Source organism: Carlito syrichta, unplaced genomic scaffold (assembly GCF_000164805.1).
Source record: "Carlito syrichta isolate Samal-C Ts95f unplaced genomic scaffold, Tarsius_syrichta-2.0.1 Scaffold316714, whole genome shotgun sequence".
In the NCBI taxonomy this organism is placed as follows: Eukaryota; Metazoa; Chordata; class Mammalia; order Primates; family Tarsiidae; genus Carlito; species Carlito syrichta.
Window position 1 is genome coordinate 71,397 of NW_007260810.1, and position 12,937 is coordinate 84,333.

At 47.2% G+C, this 12,937-nt stretch overlaps 1 protein-coding gene across 1 annotated transcript in view; it reads right to left on the minus strand.

The window, feature by feature from the left end:
• Positions 1 to 8,783, minus strand: part of XDH (xanthine dehydrogenase) — a 70,736-nt gene extending 61,953 nt beyond the window's left edge. Inside the window, exons 1-2 of the mRNA XM_008074639.1 lie at positions 8,692 to 8,783; positions 1,650 to 1,707 (exon numbers count right to left, since the gene is read on the minus strand). Coding sequence (XP_008072830.1) covers positions 1,650 to 1,707; positions 8,692 to 8,733 — 100 coding nt within the window. The 5' untranslated portion in view covers positions 8,734 to 8,783. The remainder of the gene's footprint in view (positions 1 to 1,649; positions 1,708 to 8,691) is intronic.
• Between the last annotated feature and the right edge of the window lie 4,154 nt (positions 8,784 to 12,937).

Sequence of the window (12,937 nt, forward strand, 5' to 3'; positions counted from 1 at the left end):
TAGGGTTAGCAAATAGGGGAACTCCCTGTATCCTGTGTGAGTCCCTTCAACAGCCAGGGTGTGTGCAGATCCCAGCAGTTCCCAACTCTGGGGGCACGTGATGAGTGGTGGTGGCCCAAAGTCTCGCAAGGGCTTCCGGCCTGGAGACCTTTCTGAAAGCTGGAGTGGAGGTCAGGCTGAGGTCTCCTCTCCCGCCTGGAACACCCCAGATCCACTCAAACAGCCGCAAGGACATCATGTTCCGGTGCCAGCTTTCAGTTTTGACTTTCTCTGAGATTTGACCTTTAAGCCCGCCAATTGCCGTGATAGGGAATTTCTGAGGCGTCTGGGCCTTCAAGACTAAAATTGAAATGATTAGAAAACTAACACTAGGGTTATTATTAGAAAATTAGGATTGAGCTCAACAATCTCTGAGAACGGGCTTCTCTTCCCAGACCCCGTAGAAGTTGCATTCCCCACCGTCCCTTGACCCTGTCTGGTGACTCCTGCACTGCAAAAAAGCCACCAGATCCATCTGCTGTGAACCTCCAGACCCGCCCTCTCTCGTTCAGAACTCCAGATCAAAGTACGCCTGAGCCAAGCGCCGTGCATGGCAGGAGGGGACAACCCAGGGTGAAGGCCGGGGCTGCCAGGCTCACTCTTGTGGGTGCTGAAATAACCCCTTGGGGTCCCCAGATGTGTCACTGGAAAGAGTCCCCAGACAGCCCTCTGCAGCTAGAGGGGTTCATCGACAGAGGTCAGGAAGAGCGTGGTCCTGGCGACAGACCCTGGGAGAGTCTCCAGTGTGGTAAAAGGGTCAGAGTTGGCTCCTGGCTCTGGTGCAGGCCTTTCCCAGAACACACTGGCAAAAGGTGGGTCACAGAATGCACCCAGATCTCCCCTCCTCCCCTGTCAAAAGGAAGCACCCCACTTCCACAGGGTTGCCCTGGGGATTAAGTGAGCTGAGCTGTCGAATCACTGCAAACTCTGCCTGCATATAGTAGGTGCTCATTAAAAGCTAGCTTCCATTACTCTTGCTATTTTTTGTTTTTTTGTTTGTTTCAAGGTCTTAGAACACTCTCCTCCTCTGAAAGAATGAAAGATGCGGGGGATTACAGGCGACCTCCCCACACTGAATGAAGACAGCACCCACATCCCTCCAGGGAGTTTCCTACCCACAGCAGCATCCGTGTCTGCTGATTTCACAACAGATAGCGCCTCCCCCCACAGTTCCCCCCTCAGGCATCCTTTCCCCATGGACACCCCTTCCCTTGTTTCCCGCCACCTCAGCAGAGCCCAGAACATTCCCCAGGAAGTCCATTTATGTACAGAGCAAATGTCACCTAAGGAAGGGTCCCCTCCTGCCAAGGGGGCCTGACCCTGAAGCTCACCAGGGCTAACAAGGGCCTTTCAACAGGCCCAGGAGTGAACCTTGGCATTACCAGAGTCAGTAGGGTGACATCGCAAAGAGCATCCCAACAATCCTCTCACCCCACAGCCGAGGATTTAGACCACAGCTGCAACTGAAATGCATTGTCCCGACTCCCAATCCAGTGCTCTCTCCTCTGCCCTTCACGGCCACCTCACCGGTCACTAGGAAATGACATAAGACCTGGAGAAAGAGTCCCCATCACCCACTCTCCCTCACCCCCACTCCAAAGTCAGGATACGCTTTCTCCTCAGGTAGGCCAAAAGGGTTGTCTCTGGGTCTGCATTTTTCTCCACCACCTATTAAAAAAACAGAAAGAAAAGTATATCATAGGCATCCTTCACCATCCATCTGCAAGTCATTTCCTTCTTTAATGACTCACCCAAGAATTTGTAGGGTTAATGTGTTAAGTCAATTACGAAAATCGAGGTATTTTTCCTGGCAATTGCGTAAGAATGAACACATTCAAGCCAAGCTAAGTACGTATTCACATCCCTACATCCTAAAATTCCACTTAGTGCTGGGTCAGGACCCAGCCCTCAACACTCAGGAGTTGCACCTGCCACTCTGGGCCCACCCAGGCAAAGCCCCTTAAACCAAACACGTCCTCTCGGGTCTACCGTGGGGTCACACCTGTGAGCGCCAAGGCCAGCTGGGAGCCCAATGCACAGACCCCTGGCTCTGGGTCTCTGGTACATATCTGTGACCCTGTGTGTGACTGTGGGAAGCCAGGCCGGTGTCCTGTGCTCAGAGCTGAGTATGGGACGTGATGAACAGTCACAGTCAACAACACGAACACACATGTTGGAAATGGAGGAGGAATCTCAAACCGAAGACCCATGAGTAGGTTCAACAAGGCGGAAAAGGTTGTCCATGAAGTGAGGGGTCAGTTTCCAGTGTGAATTGTCTGAGGACGTCTATGAAGACCTATTTTCCTACTCCGCGCCTGTCATCGAGGCTGAAAAGGGAGCGGGTTGCTGGGATGATTCATGAAAATAATTTGTGGGAAGGGTTTCTTTAGAGAAAACTGCACAGTGAGCACCACACCTTCCCCGAGTGGAAGAGAGCACATTTAGTGGGAGGATTTCCTTTGTACCCCCTGGTAAACTAACACATCACCTTTGCTCTCGAGGGGTTATGCTGGTCTGGCTTCTCTGAACTGGCTTCTCTAAACAGCCAGAGGTACGCTTAACATGCAATCGATGACTAACAATGATATGCTTGTTTTAATTTTATTTTATTTGACATGTAGAGATGGGAGTCTCGCTGTGTTGCTCACGCTGGTCTCAAACTCCTGGCCTCAAAGGATCCCCCAGCCAGGGCCTCCCGAAGTGCTGATATTACAGGCGTGAGCCACCACAGCTGGCCCAACGGTGACATGTTTAAACTCCTCCTGAGACTTAAGCTGAAGAGATGGCTGCACTGGGCTCAGTAGAGCAAGTGGAAGTTGGATGTGGAAGTTGGCCACAGACCTGGCACAGGCCATTGAGAGAGCTGGCTTGGAGGTGTTTAAACCATTCCCAGACAGAGACAGAGAGAGCTGGCTTGGAAGTGTTTAAACCATTCCCAGAATGATAGCCCAGAGTGGGGGACGGAACCTCCAGGAAAGTCTGTGTGGAGTGAACCTCTCAAAACCAGTGGATGGGGTAGGGGCAGCTGGCCTGAGAAAAGCACATCTCTCATGTCATAGGACCTGCAAGAGAGTATTCCCCGGCGTGGCCCCTGAAGAGTCCCAAACGTCATCACAAGAGGAAGAGAAGTCTCAGTCCAGACACCTGAAATGCCCCGAAAGCGGAGCCACGTTACGCTACACTGTCTCAACTGAGACTGCGTTGGGCAATTTAAAAATGCCCACGGAATGCTTTTATTGACTGAGAGTGATCGAAAAACTCATGAGACTGCCAGAATTTGCCCTCTGAATAAAGCTTAAGGGAAAGTGGGAGACACAACTAATTTTCTTGTGTGATTACACCCGCGAGTCCAGCTTGTTCAACATCCTGGTTACAGATCATAGAAGCCATAAACGCGTGAAATAACAATCCTTACCACCCGTCTCATAGAAGACAGTGAGAGCCTCTCAGCTGCCACCACAGCATTCCCTCCGCCTGTCCCTCAGTTCTGCTTTTACCACATCACATCAGTCCCTGCCTGGTGCCTTCCATGATGCCCACACTTTCAGGGTCACAGCCAAGTTCCTGTCCTTCAAGGCCTTCTCAATGTGTCCTCAATCTTCATGTCAGCCTATCTCCCTCTTGTTTCTCTGCCAAGCCGGTCATCTTACTGCTCTGACAATATATCTTATACCTTCCAACTCCTGGGCCTCTTTGCTGCCACCTTGACTTATCAGAAGAACCCAAGCAATTCCTCAGTAAATACTTTCCATACCCCCAGTCACAGGTGGTCCACCCTGTCGTGAATTCCTACAGGAGCTAGTCTTGCCACTCTCACGTGGTCACAGGGCTTGCCATGGTGCACCCCATGGGATACTCTCTCAATGGGGTGCCAGTGAGTATCCCAATGGAGAAACACTTTGTAGGGAAGTGAGTTTAGGAAATGTTGGGTTAAGCAGATTGCTCTGGTAAGACACAAATACAAAAAGAAAGAATGGTCATAATGGATTATAACTCATTAAACAAAATTAAAATCTGAGATTGTGCAAGCTGGGCACAGTGGCTCAAGCCTGTAATCCCAGTACTTTGGGAGGCCGAGGTGAGAGGATTGCCTGAGCCCGTGGGTTCGAAGCCAGCCTGGATGATCTGGTGAGACCTCGTCTCTACAATATATCAAAAAATTAGCTGGGTGTGGTGGCGCATGCCTGTAGTTCTGGCTACTTGGAAGGCTGAGGCGGAAGGATCATCAGAGCCCAGTGGGTTGAGGCCACTGTGCTCCAACCTGGGCAACAGAGTGAGACTCTGACTCAAAAAAAAAAAATCTGAGCGTGCAAACTGATAACAAGTCAACAAACAAACAAATAAGTGGAAGAGAAGGGAAAGCTCTTCCTGACAGAAGACTGCCAGCACAATCACTGATCCAGTTAAAAATCATTGATGAAGGCTCAAGGTAGTGGGTGAAGGTTTGATGAACAAGATTTTTGTAGAGTCCCAAAGTGTCTTCTCACATATTCCACATTAATTACACAGGCATAAGGAGTTGTCTCACAGTGAAGGAGCCTGGTGGCTAACGCCTTAACCAAATGATCAAAGTGCCCATCACAAGTAATGAAAAGCTGACATCATCGCCTCCTGATCGGATGCACTGAGAAAGACGCATCACTTCTGTGGCCTTCCTGCTCTTGGTGCAGACTGAGTCTAATTACCGGAAAGCACAAGACATACTTAAAGTGAGGAGCATTCTAAGAAGTGACTGACCTGTTCTCTTCAGAAACGCCAGTGTCACAAAAGACAAAGGACAGCTGAGGAGCTGTTCCAGATCTGAGGAGACAACTGCATGCCGCAGACCTGGACTCAGGACTGAGAGAGTACAAATGCTGCCAATTTTGCATGAAGTCTATGGATAATAGTATTATAGCAAAGTTGAGTGTCCTGATTTTCATAAATGGACTGTGGTTGTGTGGGGATATATTTATCCTTAGGATAAGAGATAGAGGAACATGATGTCTGCACCTTACCCTCAAGTGGTCCAGAAAGAAAAACTTTGATCTGTGTATTTATTTGTATTAATTTCTACCTTAATATACACAATTATTTATATACTTGTACATATCTCTCCCCCCGTCTGCTGTGTGTGTGTGTGTGTGTGTGTGTGTGTGTCCAGAAAAAGAGAGAATGAGACAACAAATATGGCAAAATGTTAGCAATTGGTGAATGTGGATACAGGGTATTTAATATTTCTTTGTATCCTTCTTGAAACTTTTCTGTAAATTTAAAATAGTTATAAAATGCCGAGTATTTTTAAAAGACCTCCTTAGTACAGGATTTCTCAAAGCTTTTACTATTCATCCATTCATTCCATCCACATGATCTGGGCACCTACGAGATGCCAAGCCTGGTGCTAAGTGGTTTAAGAACATCCAAGAAGAGGATCTCGTGAGGTTAGCTTTCTGTTCAATATATTGTGCAGTCTATTTCTTTGCCTAATAGTCATCCCTCTCTCCAACCGGCCCGCAGGCTGCTGACGGCAACTGCCTGGCCGTAGAGATCAGATTCCTCCAGCGTGCATCCCAGCGCCGCAGGCCTCTGAAGGAACTTCATAAACGCAGACTACGAGTGAGTGAGCAATGAGTGAGCGAGTGAGTGAGCAAGCCAGTGATGAGTCAGTGAGCAAGTGATGAGGGAGTGATGAGGGAGGGAGTGAGAGAGTGAATGAATGAATGAGCAGGTGAGTGCGTGAGTGAGTGAGCGGGTGAGTGAGTGATGAGGGAGTGAGTGAGAGAGTGAATGAATGAATGAGCAGGTGAGTGCGTGAGTGAGTGAGCGGGTGAGTGAGTGATGAGGGAGTGAGTGAGAGAGTGAATGAATGAATGAGCAGGTGAGTGCGTGAGTGAGTGAGCGGGTGAGTGAGTGATGAGGGAGTGAGTGAGAGAGTGAATGAATGAACGAGCAGGTGAGTGCATGAGTGAGTGAGCGGGTGAGTGAGTGATGAGGGAGGGAGTGAGAGAGTGAATGAATGAACGAGCAGGTGAGTGCGTGAGTGAGTGAGCCAGTGAGTGAGTGATGAGGGAGGGAGTGAGAGAGTGAATGAATGAACGAGCAGGTGAGTGCGTGAGTGAGTGAGCCGGTGAGTGAGTGATGAGGGAGGGAGTGAGAGAGTGAATGAACGAGCAGGTGAGTGCGTGGGTAATGAATGAGTGAGCAAGCGGTAAGTGAGCGGGCGAGGGAGTGATGAGTGAGCAAGCCAATGATGAACGAGTGAGCAAGTGAGTGAGCGAGCGAGAGAGCGAGTGAAGGAACAAGCGAGTGACTCAGTGAGTAAATGAGCGAGCAATGAGTGAGGGAGCCAGTGGTGAACACGCAAGCGCAGAGCGAGTGGAGTCACTCTGAGCTCTCCCTCGCAGACACCTGCTTCCTGCAGGGATCACTTCTGGCCACCCTCAGCTGCACCCCGCTGCCGAATCCCCTGATTCCCTCCGGTGCCCCAGCTCCTCTACACCATGACTGCTCAGATAAACCAGAGCACGGCCCTCCAACAGGACCGCCATTCCAGGGGTCATAAAACCCAGGACTGCTCTTTCCCTTTGACCCTGACTCCAGGACAGGAGACGGTGTGCGGGCAAAGGTCCCCAGGGCCTGTCGCCATCACAGAAGGCCCCAGGGCTGTCTGACTTTTTGCACTAAGCACCTTCTGCAGGCCCCCAGCGGGACTGAGTCCTGCTGAGGGCATGACACAAGAAGAGTGGGAGCTCACATCTAAGAAGGAGCCACCAGGATCTGGCCGCTTCTTTGGTAACAGCTTTGCACACGATCCCATAACAAAAGGTCTAGGATATCTTGGGAGTAGCAATGGGGACAAGCTCACAGCTCAGGAAGCCCCTCACCTGTGCTTGCTTTTACAGCTTTCACTCCATGCCTCCTTCATTGCCTCCCTACCTCTCCAGCAGTTTCTCAAGACGTCACATCTTTACAAATTACAAACAACGATGATCATAAGAGAAACCGGCAGTGGCAGAAGTTTCCAGAGATAATAAGGTTTGGTGTGATGATACTTTCAGAGAATTAAAATTACTTTCTCAAAGTGAAAATAAAGTACAAGGGAAACCCCTTTTCACCAAGCCGGATATACTTTGAAATGTCCTCTAGATCCAGTGCCCACCGCAAACCATTCCTTAAGAAGAGCAGGCTGACACTTTCACACGTGAATTGGTGATTGGAAGGCGTGGGGTCCAGCTGTTTCCTCGATGTAAAAATAACTTATAAAAATTCCAGAGAGGATAGCTTTGTGTAAGCAGTTCTTCTAGATGGCCATTCAACAACCATTTCCTAAATCTCTGCAATGTAATTGCTGTATGCAAAGAAGGTGCCTGAAATGTTGGATGCAAAAATCTCCACCACCACGCCAACTTGGAAAGTTGCCCTACCTCTTGGGTTGATGACGGGTGTCATCCCTGAAAAAAAGATGCAGCCCAGATAGACGACTCTGAACCCGAAAGAATGTGGCTGACTCCATTCCCCAGTGCTTCCTGATGGCAGCACTCAATCAGAATCAGTCCTTAGAGTATTAATGCTGAAACAGCTCATGAAATTCCCTTGACAGTCACCCAAACACACCCTGATGGTTTAAGTCCTAGGAATCTTATGAAAAGACACATTTTAGATATTGAAAACGACCTAGAAAGTCATCTAGTTTCTCAACTCAATGCAAAAAAAAGTGCCAATATAGCAAGACAAATAAAATACCCTCTCTTTGGGTGCATTGGGCATATTCACAACACGCCGTCCCTGGGACCAGTTGCAACATGCAAATTTACTGGTCTTTCACCATCCTTCCCACTCCCAAGTAATGGGCAGAGCAGGTGTGAGCATTTCACAGGGTCATCGGGGGGCAGATGGAGGCTGGATACTCTGTCACATGAATGCCCCCTCTCTGTGCACGTGCAGTGGAATCTGTAGAGACTCTCACCCTTGCGATGCCCAAGGACTGGTACCCATGCCCCCTTTTCTAGGTCCCTGTGCACCTGTGAAGTTAATTCAAGTGGGTAAGGAATTGGTAAGACTCACATGTAAAACTAAGTGTGTGTGTGTCCGGGAGGGGATGGGGGAGCATGCCCTTTATGAAAAATGTGGCTTGCCACAAGGTGTCAGCATCTATCCTAACACAGTGAAGCAGGGCTGGCTGGTACACCTCTACAGACCATATATCAGAACCAAAGGCTGTGTACATCGAATATCCTGATAGCAGCAGAAAGTACATACCTGTCCCTTCTCTCACTAAAGAGAGCAATGTAAGTATTTTGATGTGTTTGATGTAACACAGATGTAGAGATGTGGCAGGTGACCATCTCCCCTGGAACTCAGGCTCTGGACCCCTTTCTCGCTCTGCACCAGAGTCCCACAACCCCAGAGAGTCCGTGGCAGGCAAGTAGAGCCCCCCTTCTCAACCGCCTCCCCCTACCCCATTGCCCCTCGCACATCTTGCCTACACTCGATCCCGAGAGGGTCCTCCCCAGTGTCACCAAGAGACTGCAATAGCTTTTCTCAGGGAGAGCGAGAAAGAGAGGACAAGTACAGGGGAGCAGGGAAGAGAGAGAACCAGACTTTCCTCGTCCAAAGGACATACATCCCTCCCGGGGAGCAGGGACACCCAACCAAAGGTCAGATCTCGCTTACCTTTCTGCCATTCACAAAGAAAACCAACTCGTCTGCAGTCATTGTCACCGACGGGAGTCCCCGAACTCCAGGTAATGCACTCCTAAGAGACACTGGCAATGAGTTATCACAGCTCTGCAACCTGATGGCCACGCCTCCCAATAAAATGAAACGAAGCCGGCCAATAGGAGGGAATCAGCTTGGAGCTTCAGGGCACCGAGAGTTCTTGGCAAAAGCCACTGGTTTACATAATCAAGGAACACGCAAGCAACCATACACAGCAAATCACACCCTCCACACCTGAGTCAAAGAGCACACGGGGAGCGCGTCCAGATAGAGTGGGTCCAGCACCTTGGCACCGGGTAACCATGGATCTTGGGCACCCCAGCCCTCACGGGACCACTTCATCCTCCCACTCACCACAAGACACAGAAAGGGAAGGACCATGGTCAGAGCCATGGCTAGCAGGGCTGATTCACAGCTTCCATGTCTGCACTTGTCACTTTGCCACTCAGCTTTACACCGGCACAGCCTGAGCACACATGCACGACTCATTCCCTCACAGTCGGGTGGAGTTCGGAGGTCATGAGTCTGACTCAACGTCCTGGCCCCTGACCTCAGCACGTCACTTACCGCCTTCAGGAACTCAGGTGTTTTCATCTTGTAAAGAGGCACAGAACGACACCAAGGTCAGAAGGCTCAGGGACAGATGATGTTTGAGAAGGAAGCGCCGTGTACATTTGCAAAGAACCAAGGCACTCATCGCCGTTGAAAAGGTGTCCTCAATGACACATCAAATGTTACCCTTTTAGCGAGTCATTTTTGAGATGCTCCTTTCATTTGTTTTAATCAGGGAAATGCCCTCCACAAGCTGTCAGAGTAACGCATAAAAGTATTCCAAAATGCCACAGAGATTAAAATGCACATACCACACCGGCGTAGGCTAAGTTGACATAGAACTGACAGCCTCCCTCATCCTGTACCCATTAACTCCTGGTGTAAACATGTGTGCAATGTCTACCCAGGCAGCTCCAATGGGCTCTCCGCGGTCCAGCAGTCCCTAGCTGCCTCTCCCAGCCCTTTGGTTCAACACACGCGGACGCACACACCCTCCAGCATTCACGCCAGTCCTCTTCAATCCTGCAAGGGCACACACAGTCCTTCAGCCAGGCTTCCCAGAGTAGGACACTTCCCCTACACCCTTGGCAGCTATGTGGGGCAGAAAGGAATATCAGGCAGATGTGCTTGTTACAGACACAGCTTAGAGAAACTGAGGACTGCCAGCTAACCTCACCATCTACGTAATGCTTCTCTCCCACCACAGGACATGCGGCTTCACGTGTAGGGTGACCAGTCATCCCGTTTGCCCTGGACTATCCTGGTTTAGCACTGAATCCCTGCAGAATGCCTCCAAGATCCTGGTAGATCCCTCAGTCCAGGGCCAATGGGGATGGTTAGTCACTCAGCCAAAAATGTCAATCGCAGAGCGCCAAGATGGAGAAATCCTGCCCTAAAACAAAGAAGACGGAGGAAGAGGGGCAGAGGGAGAGGGGCTGAGCCTGGGGCACGTTTTGCCACAAGGAGTCAGTCCTGACCCCTCGCACCTCTGTGGTCAAGAGGCTTTTCCTCCATTCACTGATCTACCTGGGAGGAAGCTCTCAGCCCAAGTCCCAGGAGGGTTGAAAGGGAAGGGCAAGGAAAGAGCTCAGGTTTTGGAGTTGCCTGCTCTCTTGAGAAGCAGCCCCACTGTGCCGTGTGACCTCTGGCAAAAGTCATTCCCTTGACCTCAACACGCTCATTTGCAAAACGGGAGTGACTTAGCCACTTCGTAAAAACCAACTCTTGTGAGAACGAGGCGAAGCCTATGTCAAACTTGGCACCCACAGGAGAAGCTCGGCGTGATAGGACTGGTGCACTTTCTCCCTCTTCTTCCAATCCCCATCTTCTTCTCTCATCTGGAAGTGAAACTCCTCTTTGTTACTATGGAACATTGAAAGATTCAAGTGAAATGCATTTTCAATATGGGTTTATATTGTCATTCAGAACATTTAGTTCTGTAATAACTAGTGGAAACCACAAATACCAAAACTTGACCAAAACTGACTTACTATACGTTCTTCCCATCCAGCAAAATATTTGCCACTGTATTCTTTCTCTGCAATTTTATTTTATTCTTTGATTGACAAAAAAAAGTGTATATATTCGTTTTGTACAACGTGATGTTTTGAAATATGCATACATTATGAATGGCTCAGCTGAGTAAAATAACATGCATTATCTCACATATCTGTGATGAGCACACGTAGACTCTCTAAGCGATATTCAAACTGTTATTAAATTGAATCACCTTGTTGTGTACTTGAGCTCTTGAATTTATTCCTTCTGTCTAACTGAAACTTTGTAATTTTTTCAACGCTGCAGTGAACTCAGAAGTACAGATATCTCTGACATACTGATTCCATTTCCTTTGGATCCCAGGCGTGAGACTGCTGGGTCATATGGCAATTCTGTTAGGTTTTGAAGAAATTCCATACTGTTTTCTGTAATGGCTATACTGATTTTCATTTCTGCTAGCTGTGTGCAAGGGTTCCCCACATCCTCGCCAACATTACTATCTTCTATCTTTTTGACAACAGCTATCTTAACAGATGTAAGGTATTATCTCATTGTAATTTTGATTTGCATTTTAGATATTTGATTTGCAAATATTTTCTCCCATTCTCTAGGTTGTCTCTTCACACTGTTGATTGCTTCCTTCACTGTACAGAAGCCTTTTAGTTTAACGTAATCCCATTCGTCTGTTTTTGCTTGTGTTGCCTGTGTGTTGGGGTTCATATCCAAAAAATCATTGCCCAGATTAATGTCATGGAGCCTCTCCCTTATGTTTCCTCCAAGTATTTTTAAAGTCTCTAGTCTCACATTTAAGTCTTTCATCCATTTTTAATTTATTTTTGTATGTAATATGAGATAAGGATTCAATTTCATTCATTTACATGTGGCTATCCAGTTTTCCCAGCATCGTTTATTGAACAAATGGTCCTTTGCCTGTTGTGTGTTCTTGATACTTGTCAAAAATCAGTTGACCATAAATGTGTGGGTTTATAACTGGGCTCTGTTCTGTTCCATTTGGGTTATGTGTCTGTTTTTATGCCTGTATTATGCTGTTTTGAGTACTATGGCTTTGTAATGTATGTTCAAAGTTAAGTACTGTGATGCCTCCAACTTTATTTGTTTGCTCAATGTTGCTTTATCTCGTGGAGTTTTTTATGATTCTATACAAATTTTAGGATTGTTGTTTCTATTTCTGTGAAAAATATTGAAATGTTGATATGGATTGCATTGAATCTGTAGGTTACTTTGGATAGCATAGATATTTTTAAAATAGTAATTCTTCCAGTCAATGAATGTGGAATACCTTTCAACTTTTTTATGCCATCTTCAATTTTTTTATCAGTGTGTTATAGTCTTCAGTGTATAGATCTTTAAATTTATTCCTAAGTATTTTCTGTAGCTATTATGAGATTATATTTCTATGCTATATAGTTTTTTGTTACTGTATAGAAATGCTACTGATTTTTGTATGCTGCACATTTACTGTACTAATTTATAGTTTTAACAGTTTTTCATGAACTCTTTAGGGTTTTCTTTATGAATGCTGTCTGTAAAAAGGGACAATTTAACTTTTTCCTTTTCAATTTGTATGTATTTTTTTTTTTCTCCTACCTAATTGTTGTGGCTGGGACTTCCAGTATTATGTTGAAAGGAATGGCAAGAGTGGGGACATTTGTTTTGCTCCTGATCTTACAGGAAAAGATTATTTTAAATTTTCACCGTTAAATAAGATGTTAGCTGACCAGACATAGTAGCTCACACCTATAATCCCAGCACTTTGGAAGGCTAAGGCAGGAGGATTGTTTGAGCCCAGGAATTTGAAACCAGCCTGGGAAACATAGTGAGACCTCGTTTCTACATAAAAATCAAAAAATTAGCTGGGTATGGTGGCTCATGCCTGTAGCCCCAGCTACTTGGGAGGCTGAAGTGGAAGAATCCCTAACCCAGGAGGTTAAGGCTGACGTGAGCCATGATTATGCCACTGCATACCAGCCTGTATGACAGAGCAAGACCTCAACTCAAGAAAAAACATGATGTTAGCTATTGTCATATATAACCTTCATTGTGTTGAGGTACATTCCTTCTATATCTAATTTTTATGCGTTATTTATTAATTACTATTATGAGTCTTTATCATAAAGAGGTATTGAGTTTT